Source organism: Molossus molossus, unplaced genomic scaffold, assembly GCF_014108415.1.
Source record: "Molossus molossus isolate mMolMol1 unplaced genomic scaffold, mMolMol1.p scaffold_m16_p_23, whole genome shotgun sequence".
In the NCBI taxonomy this organism is placed as follows: Eukaryota; Metazoa; Chordata; class Mammalia; order Chiroptera; family Molossidae; genus Molossus; species Molossus molossus.
Genome location: NW_023425359.1, coordinates 10,155,513 through 10,171,083, shown reverse-complemented (window position 1 = coordinate 10,171,083; position 15,571 = coordinate 10,155,513). Strand labels below are relative to the sequence as shown.

The 15,571-nt window shown below is 44.4% G+C and overlaps 1 protein-coding gene across 1 annotated transcript in view; it reads left to right on the top strand.

Annotated features, from left to right (window-relative positions):
• Window positions 1-15,571, top strand: part of PLD5 (phospholipase D family member 5) — a 265,792-nt gene that overhangs the window by 153,201 nt on the left and 97,020 nt on the right. Inside the window, exon 4 of the mRNA XM_036277523.1 lies at window positions 3,046-3,157. Within this exon, the coding sequence (XP_036133416.1) occupies window positions 3,046-3,157 (112 nt within the window). The remainder of the gene's footprint in view (window positions 1-3,045; window positions 3,158-15,571) is intronic.

Genomic DNA, 15,571 nt, shown 5'->3' with positions numbered 1-15,571 from the left:
TCCTGTGCCTCTGCTAGACTAATGTGAGCACTGTGGCTTTATGGTACGTTCTTTTTTATAATACTGACAGCATTTCCAGTTAGAAATTTCTCTCTGACACACGATGCGGCTTTATTTCCTGGCTTTGCTGTGAAGTACTCACCTATTCATGGTTTTCTAGAGAGTGCAAAATTCCCCTTTTCTGTCTTTCCTTTGATGTAAAAATAATTTTCATAAGATTTGTTTTATGATTTGCATGTTAGTGGCTGGTTTCTCATTTTGTTAGATTATGAGCATAGAATGAACCCTGTGGAATATCTCATTTTAACTTTTGTTCAGGTTTTCTGAATGTTATTAAAGGATTTTTGTAAATGTTCCACAGACAACTAAAATTTATTTTAAGGGTTGCTGTATAGAATGAGGAATATATATAAATGTATACATGTAATGCCCGGCCGGTGTGGCTCAGTGGTTCAGCGTCGACCCTGCACCAAGAGGTCACTGGTTCGATTCCCGGTCAGGACACATGCCCAGGCTGTGGGCCCGATCCCCAGTGGGGGGCGTGCAGGAGGTGGCCAGTCGATGTTCTTTCTCCTCGATGTTTCTATCTCTCTATCTCCCTCTCCTTTCCTCTCTCTCTAAAATCAATAAAGAAAAAAAAAGTCTTAAAACATTTATAAAAATGTATACATGTAATCAAGCTTATTGATAATGTTATTTAATTTTCATATATCCTCATTGATTTTTTATTAGGTTGGTCTAATGTTGAGAGACATATTATATTGTGTTAGTGTTTTAATTTCATCTTGGTTAATTTTTGCTTTATATATTTAGCTGCTGTGCTATTTGGTACATACTGATTTATAACTGTCATAGCTCCACAAACATAGCCATTACGTAATAATGGCCTAGTTTTCCCCATCTCTTACATTTAAGTCGTCCCCAATTCTTTTTTTTAATTTGCTAATTTAAATATTTTATTTTTTACTCTTAAGTTTTTAATCCTCACCCAAGGACATGCTTCCACTGATTTTAGAGAGAGGGGCAAGGAGGGGGAGAGAGAGAGAGAAACACGGATGTGAGAGTGAAACATTGATCAGTTGCCTCTCACATGCACCCTGACCGGGGATGGAACCCGAGACCTTTGGGTGCATGGACGACACTCCAACCGACTGAGCCACACTGGCCAGGGCCCTCCCCAACTCTTATTCTAATTTTTACTGAGATTCTTAATCCTGTTGGTTATAGATGAGTGTTTCTCGACCTTCTTTCCATTATCACCTTACTAAGGAGTTGTTTTTTTTAGAATATGTTTTTCCTGCCTGGCCAGTGTGACTCAGTGATTGAGCATTGACCCATGCACCAAGAGGTCTCCGGTTTGACGCCTGGTCAGGGTACATGCCCAGGCTGTGGGCCAAATCCCCAGTGCGGAGCATGCAGGAGGTGGCCAGTCGATATTCTTTCTCATCAATAATTCTCTCTTCCTCTTCCTTCTTCTCTCTCTAAAATCAATAAAAAGAAAAAAAATTTTTTTTAAAAAGAATATGTTTTCCTAATTCTGCCCCTCCATGAAATTTTAATACTACAGATATATTTCACATTTACTGTATGTATACATGTGTTTTATTCATAAAAACAGCAACTTATACACACACACACACACACACACCAATTCTCAGCTCCTTCAATATAATAGACCCCCACAGAGAATTCACATAATAGATTCTCAGTAGACCTTCGCCTGTGATGTGTCTCTTCTATTTCCAGAATCTTTATTTAGCAGGTACATCAATCACATCTCTATAAGCTATTGCTCATCACTTGTATCTTCTCCCCTTCATCCTCCTTGATGGTGTTTGGTGTTATTTACTATTTGGTTAGAGTCCATCCTTGACTACATTCCTCATATGGGTTATGTAGGTAATATCGTCTCTATATCACTATATAACTGCAAATATTTCTTTCATTCATCTCGGTAAGAACAACCCTTGTCTGGGCTTCAGTCTTTTTCTTCCATAGTCAATTAATGTAGTTTATAGATGGTTAGCTCCGTGCCGGTCTGATCCATGTCCCATGATAGGTGATGATTTTGTTTTCAGTCAGTAGTTTGTAAGAATTCCTTCTTTTCCTTGGTGTTGACTCGTTTCATAGAATGTGCCTAGATGTATCTTTCCACGTAACATGGCTCTATCTTCAACTGTCTTTTCAACGTGGAGAGGTCTTCCCTCAAGTTTAATATGTTTCTTTAATATGTTTCTTAATATGTAAGTTATTTACAAACTTACTCGTTTTGCCTCTTTTTCTCTTCCAGTGCACCTGTTAGCAACATGTTCTATCTCGTCGATGTATCCATCACTCTCCACCCCATCACCCTTACGTTTTCCTGTGTACCCCAAAGCTTTAGGGTTTTCATCTTGGGCTTCTCTCTTTCTAAGATTGATTGCAGGACTCACTGCTCACCCTCCACACTCGTCCTTCTCCTCAGTCTCAGGTCCTCTTCATATAATCACTATCAACAGTTCATTCTTATCAACGTCAGATAAGACTTTGCTCCTTGGGGCCATTAAGACCAAAGCCTTCTTGCCTGTCTAACCCCTGAAGGCATTTGAGTTTGTGGCTGAATAACAAAAATATGGAAAAATCAATAAAAGAAAGCCAGTTCCCTTTTATGATCAGGAGAGGGAGTCCATAAAAACACACGTGAAATAACCGGGATAATGTTGCCCAAACATAACTGTTTAATATTCTCTGCTGCCTCTTCACGTGTGGATAACCTCAGAGCTCATGAGAAAGTAAAACAAGGGTACATTGTCAGTGTAGCGTTGAGATTATTGCAGTCGTTGTTGAATTGTACAATACAGGACTCAAACAAAAAAGGCCTAATCTGTGTTCGTGGCACTCTACATAAACTCTTCTGATGGAATTGTCAAGGCTCCAACTGCTGAAGTGCTTTTCTTTTAAAATTTGAGTGAATAGTTTTAATTTTTAATGAGCTTATTGATGCCTATTTAAAGTAGCATCCAATTCGGATTTCTGACTTTCTTTGTCTCTGACTGTTTTTTCTAGGGTCAACGTCTTTTTGAAAAGCTGCTTCAGCTGACTTCGCAAAATATTGAAATCAAGCTAGTGAGTGATGTAACGGCTAATTCAAAGGTATTAGAAGCCTTGAAATTAAAGGGTAAGACCAAGGTTGATATGCTACTCTACCACTGGGTATTCTGTTAAGATACCTTTAATTTCACTTAATATGTAATTTCTTTATAATTAATACATTTCACTTAATGTACGTCTTATTTCTCCTTTGACAAATAGTCTGAGTAAAGCCTGTAGATGAAAGAACTAATTAATCAACACTATTGGGATTTTTAATAGTGTTGTTGCGTATTAGTTTATGCAAAATAATCTGACCATTAAACGATAATTAACTAGAAAGAAGAATCTTTCCCTCCTGGAACATTTCAATGATGTGATGAGAGAAAGAGCCGCTTCTGATCAGAATCAACATTGGAATTCCTTTTCTCTCTTGCTCCTCAAATGAACACTGTTCTCCTGCTGCACAGAATTTAAAGGGGTGTAGTCAGATGTCAGAGTCTGGGAACCTCCCTGATTCACCACCGTCTAAGATCATTTCACGGGAGAACATCATGTATCAGCCACTTTGCAGCTTGGCTCACAGTCCCGTGAAGACAGAGAAGAATTCTGCAATCCTTTTCCTCATTTTGCTATGATCTTCATTAACTGAACTCTCACTTCCATATATTTTTACTGATTCATCAAAATTTTTACCCAGAACTGTAAGCCTCTGAAAGGAATCAGCATGCATGAGCCAGTGGGAAAAATGTTCAAGCTGCCGGGCGTCCCCAGGGCAAGACAGACATTGGCCTCAGTGAGAACAGCGTTTCATCGATGGCCTCATATCTCATGTTGCTGCTGTTTAAACATGCTGGGCATTTTGCTTGTCATCTTCCCTACATATTATAAATTATTAATATTATATTTATACTGTTATAGGCACTTGTACTTCTCACCATGCATGTTCTCTTTCTAGGAAAATAAAAAAATAGGAAAATAAAAAAAACATGAGATATGGCTAGGTCTGAAAAGCTCCACTCTGACAGCACTTTTGAAAAACTAGAAAATGCCTGGTTTAGTGGATTGACAGATACAATCCACATGGATCAGATACGGATTCTTACTTTTTCCATTTAAAAAACGTGAAATTGGCTTCCCACTATCTGAAATTTTGTTATCTGACGCATTTCTGAAAATGGATTCCTTTTGGCTAACCCTGGGTACCTGAATCTGCAGATAAATTTTCTCCTGGAGCCTATTTGCGAGTCCTTTGGGTCTGATTATTCGTGAAGGGTAGAAGGAAGACGAGCTAGGAAGAGGGAAGGGGCAGAAGAGTTCTGTGATTTCTCGACTGTACATCCGCAAATCTGTTTTTGGCCACAGCTCATCTGCAATGTTGTCAGCACAACCAAAGTTAAAACTAGGGGATGCTAGGGGGCGTAACCGCCTTGCTTGGGTCCTGCTGAATATTTGACTACTCTAGATAGGAAATAGCTTTTAATGGATTTGTGGCAAAGGCATGCTTTGCATTTCTGTTGTGAACTATGAATTAAAACTTCAGTCAGTCATTGCTTCTCACAAAAAAAGAAGTGTTGGAATTTCACAAGCGTATGTATATGGTACTACAGCTTAGGCTCTATTATTGTATAATAGTTCTTATCAAATTAAGAAAACATTACATTACCTGCCCTGGCTGGTTTGGCTCAGTGGTTAGAGCGTCGGCCTGTGGTCCGGAGGGGCCCGGGTTCGGTTCCCGCTAAGGGCATGTACCTCGGTTGCAGTTCGTCCCTGGCCCTGGTTGGTTGTGTGGGTGGCAGCCACTCGATGTGTCCCTTTCACGTCGATGTTTCTCTCTCTCTCTCTCTTCCTCTCTTTTCCTCCCGCTCTATCTGAATAAAAAATGGAAAAATGTCCTTGAGTGAGGATAAAAAAAAAGAAAGAAAGAAAACAACTTATTTTTCTCTAAGAAGATGGAGCAGGAAACAGGACCCAGACTTCTCATAGCTGTTTCCTAGGTCCCGATCAGAGGCCCGTCTGGCTTGTAGAACCTACATATGGGCATACTGCATACGTCTTTAAAATACAATTGTATTTCTCGACTCTCCTGCTCTGGCAAAGACATTACATAATAATGATTCTGGAACTATTCTTTATGAAATATTTTAAATCTGTGTTTGAAGACCTTTCTTTAAGATTATCTTCTAATGTTTTTAGGGAAAGATCCTAGTCTTTGTGTGAAGTCCCAGGAAGATTTGTCCAGAAACAGTCCACGAAAGACAGATAAGCACAAGGCAGCCGGGAGCTATGTCTTTTAGTCATAAGCAGAATATCATTTCTCAATAATACCACTGTATGTTTAAGACTTCATTTTCTAGAGCCGTTTTAGGTTCATGACAAAATTGAAAGGACAGAGATTTCCCATATGCCTTCTGCCCTATTGTTGACATCACTTACCCAAAAGGCCCCTTTTTTCAATTTTTATTAACTTATTTTTGTTATAGATGTTTCTCCTTTTTCCCCCTAGACACCCTCCTCCCCATCCTGCCCCCCAACCCCCAGCATTGTTGTCTATGTCCATTGGTTATGCTTATATGCATGTAAGTTCCATGGTTTATCTCGTTCATCTCCCCTGTCCCCCTACTCTGAGGTCTGTCAGTCTGAATCACACTCCTTTCTATGTCTCTGGGTCTGTTTTGTTCATCAGCTTATTTTGTTCATTATATTCCACAAATAAGTGAGACCATATAGTATTTGTCTTTCTCTGATTGGCTTATTTTGCTTAGCATAATGCTCTCCCGTTCCCTCCATGATAAAGGCCACCCCCCCTTTTTTCCCCCCAAGAGTTAACCTACATTGATACATCAGTCCCCCAAATTCCTAGTTTTAAGGTTCACTCTTGGTGTTGTACCTTTTATGATTTTGGATGAATGGGTAGTGACATTTCTGCATCATTATAATAGCAGATAAAGGATCTTCACAGCTTCTAGATTATGTTTTTGTTTCTCGTGCTTAATAAGAAAGAGACAAACCTTACGAAGAGAGGAACTCGTAGAGGAGCTGTGAGTATTCGGTGTCACTCGCTGTGGGTGGGAGAGGAGATGTTAGTTGAGTCACCGAGGAAGGGGGCTAGAGGAAAGTAGCTCAAAAGGAAAAAAAAAAAAAGTTAAAGTATGGTAGAAAAGAGGGAAGGCATAGAAATTACAGGGAATTTGAAGGTTCATGCTGAGCAGAGTGCTGGGAACACAAAAACAGAACTTTGCGTCTTAACACACATGACTGCTTCAGGGCATTGATTAAAAAAGCAAATCTAGCCCTGGCCGGTTTGGCTCAGCGGTGAGAGCGTCGGCCTGCGGTCCAGAGAGACCCGGGTTCGGTTCCCGCTAAGGGCACGTACCTCGGTTGCAGTTTGTCCCCGGCCCTGGTTGGGTTGTGTGGGTGGCGGCCACTCGATGTGTCCCTTTCACGTCGATGTTTCTTTCTCTCTCTCTCTTTCTCCCTCCCACTCTATCTGAACAAAAAATGGAAAAATGTCCTTGGGTGAGGATTAAAAAAAAAAACAAATCTAATCAGGGTATCAAAATGGCAAACAGACACTGTCACAGAGGTGCGCGCTCCCCTCCACGATGCATGCAGTGACTGTTCGTGTGTGGCTTCTGCCAGCAAGGCGGGACCCGCTGGAGTCAGAGAGGAGGCCTGTCTCCTTCTCCTTGGAGGGTGGTATGTCACCAGGCCCCTAGAAATCCTGAGGCTTTCAGAAACAGTTTTATTTATTCCTCTTCTGATATTTATACCTGTGTTCCTCTTCACTTCTTAAAGGACCTGCTCTCCAAACTCTAGTATCTCTGGAAGAGCAATGCATAAAGCCATCACCACTGGGTCGACGAAAGAGAATCCTCCTTACTTCTGTATGTCACAAGGCTGATTACGCATGTGATTTCCCTTAAAAATGCCCTGCCTGCTGAAGTTCTTGTGCATTAGGGATAAAAATAAAACCTCTAGCACAAGATTCTGTGTTTCAGAGGAAACACATGACTGGTCCAAGTACATGGTGCCGTCTGAACCCTCCGAGAGGCTGAGCGCATGGAGCGGCAACTGGTCCGGGTGGAGCACAGTCTGAAAAGACAGATGGAAAATTCCTATCACAACCTGCAGCCAGCCAGAGGTACTGCCCCGCCGTAAAGGCAAATGAACCAGCTGCATTACCAAGATGATCTGTAACGTGATTAGCACTGGGACTTCCTTTCATTAGAAAAATCCCAGGGCTGGCTGTGTGACTTAGAAACAGAAATGAACTCAGCCTGGACCAAGAGGCGCTGACGAGTCAGACACAGAAATGACACACCTAGGTGACAGGCGGGGCTGGATGTCATTTATTGACCAGATGTTAGGAGCTAGGTGCCTGCACCAGATGTTTTCATAGACCGTCTAATGTAATTCGCAGAGCCCCCGAGGCTGTTATCCTGTTTTCCTGAAAGGCACATTGAGGTTCATAGAAAGGGAGTAACTTCCCCGAGGTTGCATCAAACAGTAAATGAGCCCTGGCTGGTTTGGCTCAGCAGTTAGAGCGTCAGCCTGCGGTCCAGAGAGACCTGGGTTCGGTTCCTGCTAAGGGCACGTACCTCGGTTGCAGTTTGTCCCACGCCATGGTTGGGTTGTGCGGGTGGCAGCCACTCGATGTGTCCCTTTCATGTTGATGTTTCTCTCTCTCTCTCTCCTTCCCTCCCTCCCATTCTATCTAAACAAAAAATGGAAAAAAGTCCTCAGTTGAGGATAAAAAAAAAAAAAAAAACAGTAAATGACAAGTTCAGAATTTTAGCACAGGTCTATATGACACCAAAGTACAAGCTCCTAAATGCTGTGCTAATTACTATGCAAATTATTATTTAAGTATAATGTGTCAAAAGAAAGTCCTGCCTTGCTGCCAAATATTTGGTATTCTATAAAAAAAGGTAGAAGACACCGCTGGTGTGACTCAGTGGTTCAGCGTCGACCCATGCACCAAGAGGTTACCAGTTCGATTCCCAATCAGGGCACATATCCAGGTTGTGGGCCAAATCCCCAGTTCAGGGCATGCAGGAGGCGGCCAGTGGGTGTTCTCTCTCATCGGTGTTTCTATCTCTGTCTCCCTCTCCCTTCCTCTCTCTCTAAAATCAATAAAGAAAAAAAAGGTAGAAGACAGTCCTGGCCAGTTTGGGTCAGTGGTTAGAGCATCGGCCTGCGGTCCAGAGAGACCCGGGTTCGGTTCCCGCTAAGGGCACGTACCTCGGTTGCAGTTTGTCCCCGGCCCTGGTTGGGTCATGCGGGTGGCAGCCATTCGATGTGTCCCTTTCACATCGATGTTTCTCTTCCTCTCTCTCTCTCTCCCTCTTTCTCTAACCCCTCTCTCTCTCCTCCCTCCCACTCTGTCTGAACAAAAAATGGAAAAACGTTCTCGGGTGAGGATTAAGAAAAAGGTAGAAGACAAGTTCCTTGCGATGAATTGTGACGGCTGTGAATGAAGTAAAGGCAGCAGCCATCATGTGGTCACGTGCGCCACAGTGGCGTCCACTTGGAGAAGACGTGAGGTGAGAGCAGATGGGATGGAGAGCACACCTGGGTGACAGCAAGAGCTTGACCTTTGTCTGGGCCGTAACCAGAGCGGACTTGATGGAAGGCAGCCGATCTGCTCTGCTGCCCGGGGGACTTCACACTCGGGATATTCATGAGGCCAGTCCGTCACCCGGACAGCAGAAGCTTCTATGAAATATTCAGGTTTCTTAGCAATGCAACCTCTCAAATGGCAGGCGTGACAGCCAGAAGAATCTCACGTTTACTCTGGGGAAATTACTAAGAATACTTAATAATGTTACCTTAAATTAACACAGAAAATCATGCCTACTTGTAGAGTTAGACTCTGGAATAATTAGAAGCCAGTAAAACCTAAGTAAAAAAGGTCTCAAGGAACATAAAAAGCTCAAATGACCCTATGCCCATTTGGAGCAAGCAGTTCAAACGTCACCTTGTAAAACGTCCACGTGGGAAATCGGGGCAGCTGGCATTACCTTTCAAGTGGACACCTGCCCCTGTTCTCCGGTTTCGGAGCATAGATTCCTTTTCGGTGACGTTAGAGCTAATCAGTGACCGTGAGAACGCAGACATGGTTGTCAGTGAGGACTGACCGCAGCTTTAACCCAAATAAGCTGTGTCGGGATCCCGTCTACGGTCTGACAGAATGAACGCAGCATCCTTCCTCCCTTTAAATAACGCGGCTTAAGAAAGAGAGACAGAGCTCATGGGCACGGACAACAGTGTGGTGACTTCGGGGTGGAGGGGGATGTGTGGGCAGAGACTGGGTGCCTAAGCACTGTATTGCCTTCTCTGCATAAGTATAGGGTGTGGGCTAAAATCGGATTTTAGAGTAGCAGTGTGTCTTCTGGCTCTGCCACTTGGGTGACTTCTGTGAGTTTTCTTTTTGAATAGAATTTTTTTGTTGACATTATTACACCCCCATCCCCCCCCCCCTTGCCCACCTCCCCCCAGCCCCCGCCAGCCCTGCCCTGGCCTTCACCACCCCGTGAGTTATGTAACCTCTCAAAGTCTCTGTCTCCGGATTGCTCCGGGGCTGATAATAGCAGCTACTGTGTAATTGTTCTGAACATCGATGAGACAACCCATATAAAGTATTGAACACAGCACCTGAGGCATGCTATGAATTTTTAAACACTTTTCAAAAAAAATAATAATCATGTTTTATGAATGGGGAAATGCCGTGAAGAAGGAGGGGAAGGGGAGGTGGGGGAGCTGGTTCACTCTCTAAACGCTGCCTGGTGAGACCAGCGCGGCGGGGTCCACACGATGGGGGGACAGTGCTGCGCCCCACGAGGCTCGAACCTGTCCTGCTCAGCCAGTCTCTGCTTGGGGCACGTGGCCTAAAACTACGCGTCTCCACTCCCTAGTCTCCCAGGGAAATTCTCATTTAAATCCTAAAGGGCTTCTCGGCTGAAAATGCCAACACTTATGAATATTGGATGAGAAAGAGTGAAAACCACCGCGGGAGCTGAATCCTTCCCGCGGGTCTGAGGGGGGTGTGCAGAGGCAGGATCTAGTTACTCGTCCTGACAACGAGAGGGCGGGTCTGTGCTTCCCTGTGAAGCCACACTGTGCTTTCTCCGAGGAGCCCCCCACCGGGTCCCCGCACCCCACGCACCACACCCCACGCACCACACCCCACGCTGCACACACAGCCCTGGACCTGAGGCCGCTCCATTCAGCGGGGCCTGAGGGCTGCATTTCTTTATTCACAAAGCAAAGCTGATGGGAAAGCAAACGCCACCCTGCAGACCTGAAGAGCCCGTTCTGCTGGGCCCCCTGAAGCGGATTCTCTGTGATGAAGCCCAAGTGAAGACTCCATATTCCGTGTGGGAAGACATTAGTGAAAGGGTTTCTGCATCCCCTTTCCTCTGCTTTTATTTATCCTCGCATGCAAATTATGCCTGTCTTTCCAATTAACCTTCTCGCTGAGGCTTCTTGTTTTTTCTTTTCTTAATTGGCACAAGTCAATATTATAATGGCTGAAGTTTGAAAAATAAGAGTGTCCTGTGTGCTGATGAAAAACGACGACGACATGGAAATTTACCTGGAATAACTTTTGAGGCTCCTCATAGAATCAATAGTGTTAGAACCTGTTCATAAGCGGCGTAGAGTTTTACGTGATTAATTCATGATGGTAAAAGAACTGAATTCTTGGAAGTTCAGTTAAGGTTCTGAGTTCCATTTGAATTTCTGAGTTTGGTAGTCATCTGGTTCTGATTTGGAAATTCAGCTGGAAGTTTATTTTTTGATTGGTTGTTACTGAGGCCACCCTTGAGGAAAGATGTCTTGGTCAGGGATTGCTTGTGGCTCAGAAGTTCATATGAATTCAACACAGTGAATGACCACCTACTAAGAACTTAAGGTCTTGACCCTTGAAATCTCAGAACAATGGTGAGCTATGCTGAATTTTAGTAGCCCAGTCTCCAAAATGAAGTGATGCTCCCTTGTAACACCTTCCCCCCTAATAACAGGTACAGATCACACCCTGGCTATACTCATCCCTTCAGTGGTCTCTAAACCCATGATTCTGTAGGAGACGTGTGTGTATCTGCACTCATGTAAAGCCAACACTCAGTGGGTGAATCTGTTCTTAGCTTATGTACATAGTGAGTTTTTCCCATGTATGAATTCCTATTAGTGTCTAATCCATGTCACATGTTCTACAACCTCATTAGATGCTTCTTGGCGTTGCCTCTCGGTGTCCCCAGGTGTGTCTCCTGTTCACATGACCAGGAATCTCCTCTGCCACATTTTGAGTACCTTAGCTCAGGTGCTTGCTGGTGAAACCCTCTGCAAGCTACACCATCATAGTAGACTTTGGGTAGAGGGTGCACCCCCTGATTCCCAGGCTGTCATGAGTACTGGCTTTGATGAACATTTCGTACCCAACCGTGGGCTGACTCTCCATAGCAGGGAAAATATGCGGCCATGTATTGGAGAACACATCCGTCCTCACTTTGTGGTGAGACTTGGAAAAGGGTCAGGAAAATCTGGGAGCTTTAAGGAACACGGAAGAGTCGCTGCTATGCTTCTTCAATCACATGAATCCCAGGAAATTGAAAACTGTTCAAAAAATCATGGTTGTAAGGAGCAATCCAAGAAGTAGTTGGAATGTGAAGAGAAATATCATCAGTTCTTCAGATGGAAAGCAAGGGCTCCATTGAATCCTTCACCAAATAGCGTTAGGATGTGCTGCATCGCTGTTGTAGCCTCAGGAGAAAGATGCCCCTGTGCCCCAACCCTGATTCTGTGGACAGCAGAGAGCCTCCGTCTGTAGAAGGCCAGAGGGGACAGGAGCCGAGCCAGCAGAGTTCCCCAAACTCCGTGTCTGTCTTCCTTAGTCCTTTCCACAGTCCCTGAACTGGAGGACACTTGGTTGGTCGAATTGAGTGGGGTTCCCTGCTGTGTGCACAGAACTACCAGTGCTCAGTGATATTTACTGACTTGAATTTGCAGACCAGACTGGATTTGGGCTCTCCTACCGCGAGTAGACTCCTGTAGTCACACATCTCTTCTGAACTGCGCATTTCCTAGTCCTCCGGCACGGCTCTGAGCTTCCCAGCAGACCCTCTGCGCCCCTGGCCACAGGGAAAGCCCACCTCAGTTCACTTGCATTTCAGGAGAAACTGAGAAGGTCATTTATTTCCAGATTCCGGGAAGAAGTTGTACACACCCTAGGTCCCTTTGTCTCTGGTCACAGACTCTCCGTAAACTACCTGCTCCCGCCTGAGCTACACCCTCCCCAGCCCCGCCTGTGCAGTCGTGTACGCCCAGCAGGCACCTGGCATATGGCTCCGTGTGTGCCAGCCCACCACTGTGGCACAGCAAGCTGTCTGCTTGGCAGCCGCAGACGCCTCCTCTCCTCATTTTCTCTGTTTTAGGAGTCTGTTTAGTTACTGAGATAAAATTGCCTGAGAGCCTTTTTTTTTTCTTTATTGATTTGAAAGAGAGAGGAAGGGAGAGAGAGGGAGAAACATCGATGAGAAAGAACATCGATTGGCCACCTCCTGCATGCCTCTTATTGGGGATTTGGCCCACAGCCTGGGCATGTGCCCTGACCAGGAATCGAGCCGGTGATCTCTTGGTGCATGGGTTGATGCTCAACCACTGAGCCACACCAGCCAGGCTGCCATTTTTTTAAAAATCACATATATGTTGAGTCCTTGCTAGGTGAACACTTTTAAGGGGCAAAAGAGAGAGCGGTGCACAGACTCTCCAGTAACGAAACCTGCCTTTAATCACCCAGGGGTGGGATAGATAGATAAACCAGTTAATGGGCTGTCAAGTTACCCCCAGGCAAGAGATGTGAAAGTAGAAAAAAAATAAACATTTAAAATATATTTTAGAGATAGAACTGGCAGACACTGATAATGTATTGGCTGTGGGGATGGGGTTAAGAAAAAGAAAGAAATCAAGAATTATACCCAGGGTTTAAGTCTGAGCAAGTGATTGGAAGGTCCTGTCATCTCCTGGGACAAGGAAGATAATCAGCTACATGGGCTTGGCATCTGGGGAAAATACAGAGCTCTATTTTGAGCATAGGAAACTCTGTTTTGTGCTTGTTAAAGATGCGAGTAGAGAGATGAATTCAGGTGTGACCTTCCTGTAAGTCTAAAGCTCAAAGAAGGGTCAAGCCTGCAGATAGATCAGTATGGAGAGAGCATTGACAGCCACAGAGCTGGACAGGATTCCCACAGGAGTGAGCATAGCTATAGAAGGGGCCAGGACCAAGCCCAGGGGCCTTCTACCATTTGAGGCTTTTGTAGAAATGGAGAAACTGGCAAGAGGCCCGAGAGGAGGCGCAGTGAGTGAAGCTGGAGAAAAGGGAGACAGTTGGTCTCACTTTGCTCAGCAGTAGAGTTAGCTGAGAGCAGCAGAGGGGCCGTTGGGTTTGGTAGCACAGTCCTCTTTGACGAACCTAACAAGGGCGTCGACAGCCAGACTGATGGCGAATTTAAAATGAGTGGCAAGCCTGGCCGGTGTGGCTCAGTGGTTGAGCATTGACCCCTGCACCAAGAGGTCACCAGTTTGATTCCCAGTCAGAGCACATGCCCAGGTTGTGGGCCCAGTCCCCAGTGCGGGGCATGCAGGAGGCGGCCAATTGATGTTCTCTCTCATCGATGTTTCCATCTCTCTCTCCTCTCTTCCTCTCTCTAAAATCAATACCGAAAAAAAAAAAAAAAATGAGTGGCAACGTGAAGAATTAGAGACAGGTATGGATAACTCATTGCAGACATTTTGCTATGGAAAGAAACAAAGCATTGGAGAGGTGGATAGAAATCAAACTTAGTAGGGAAACTAAAAGGATTGTCCCATAGTCCTGATTGTCCATTAGAGGCTTGTGATCATAATTTCACCTTGGAATGGATCGCCCCGATCATGGGATTTTTCTCTCTCAACCTTTAGCTGTTCTGCTGAAAGTATGGGGAAAGCAAAAGGTTGGATTCATCTGAGTTTCAGATTTTACTAGGGGAATGTTACAGAGAGAGGACCATGAAATAGAAACTTAACAAAGAGGGAAGTAACCACAAGAGCTGTGTGGTAGACACTGAAGAAGTGGTAGTCAGGTCAATGATTTGAAAATCTCAATGATGTCCAAGTGGGACCCTAATGCGGCTGAGCTGGAAGGAGAGAAGGCAGAGGTCAGAAATTGTGAGCCTTAACATCAACATTTTAAATGGGCATTCACTGATAATAACAAGGTCTCGGGCCCTGGCTGGTTTGGCTCAGCGGTTAGAGCGTCAGCCTGCGGTCCACAGAGACCCAGGTTCAGTTCCCGTTAAGGGCACGTACCTTGGCTGCAGTTTGTCCCCGGCCCTGGTTGGTCGTGTGGGTGGCAGCCACTCGATGTGTCCCTTTCACATCGATGTTTCTCTCTCTCCTTCCCGCTCTATCTGAATAAAAAATGGAAAATGTCCTCCGGTGAGGATAAAAAATAAAAAAACACACAAGGTCTCAGATACTGTGGGAGTCAGTTATTAATGAGTAAAGGAGATCAGTGGAGGCGTAAAGACAAAGTAGCTAAGGGACTGGAGTGCTGAGTTATCTATGCCCATGTGACAGTAAGACAGGGGTGGTGGTGATGAGAAATAGAGAAAGCAATTAACTAATGAATGAAAGGAGAGAAGCAAGCAGTGGTAATGGGGAATACAGCAAGCGGCATGAATTTTAATGTAGCTTGGGGTTTCGAAAGATGAAGGCAACACGGTTTGGAAGTGACAAAAGAGACTGAAGAGAACACTCCCTTTGCTTTCTAGCCCTGAGGTACTGGAAATGTAGAGATAAAACAGCCTCCCAGATAGGGGATTGCAAATGAATTGATGGCCTTAGGATCCTGAGAAGGGCTTGGATGGAATAGCTCATTTCAGACTAATCCTCCTGTAGAGAAAATGCAGTCACACTGAAGAAAGCTGTTTGAATGTATCACGAGGAATTAAGGCATCAGGTCCTTGTGGGGCCTAGATCCAAGGGAAGGTGAACTCATTAGGATGAGCCCTGAATTAACTGCCAACTTTTCTTTTGAGGAATTTGTCAGTGACATCCCAGGGAATAGAGAAGCCGGGACTTTGCTTGAGCAACACTGGACTGAGGAGACAAAAGTTTTAATTTTTTTTTTTTTTTTTTACAAAGTCTGTTATTCAGTCCGAAGCCTCCAGGCATGCCAACACACAGCAACAAGTAACTGAGAGCTGAGAGCAAAGAGGAGAATCAGAAACAAATCTACAGCGATCATGATATTGGGAGGAACTTTGACATCACTGTAATAACTGGGAACTAGGTAACAGAATGGAGAATTTCACCAGAGAACCAGAGTTAAAAAAAAAAAAAAATCAGATGGGACACCCAGAACTGAAAAATCCAAAGCCACCATTTAAAATGTCATAGCAAGGTTTACTGCAGATTAGAAACAACAGAAAAGAGAATTAGTGAATTATTAGTAGAACATATC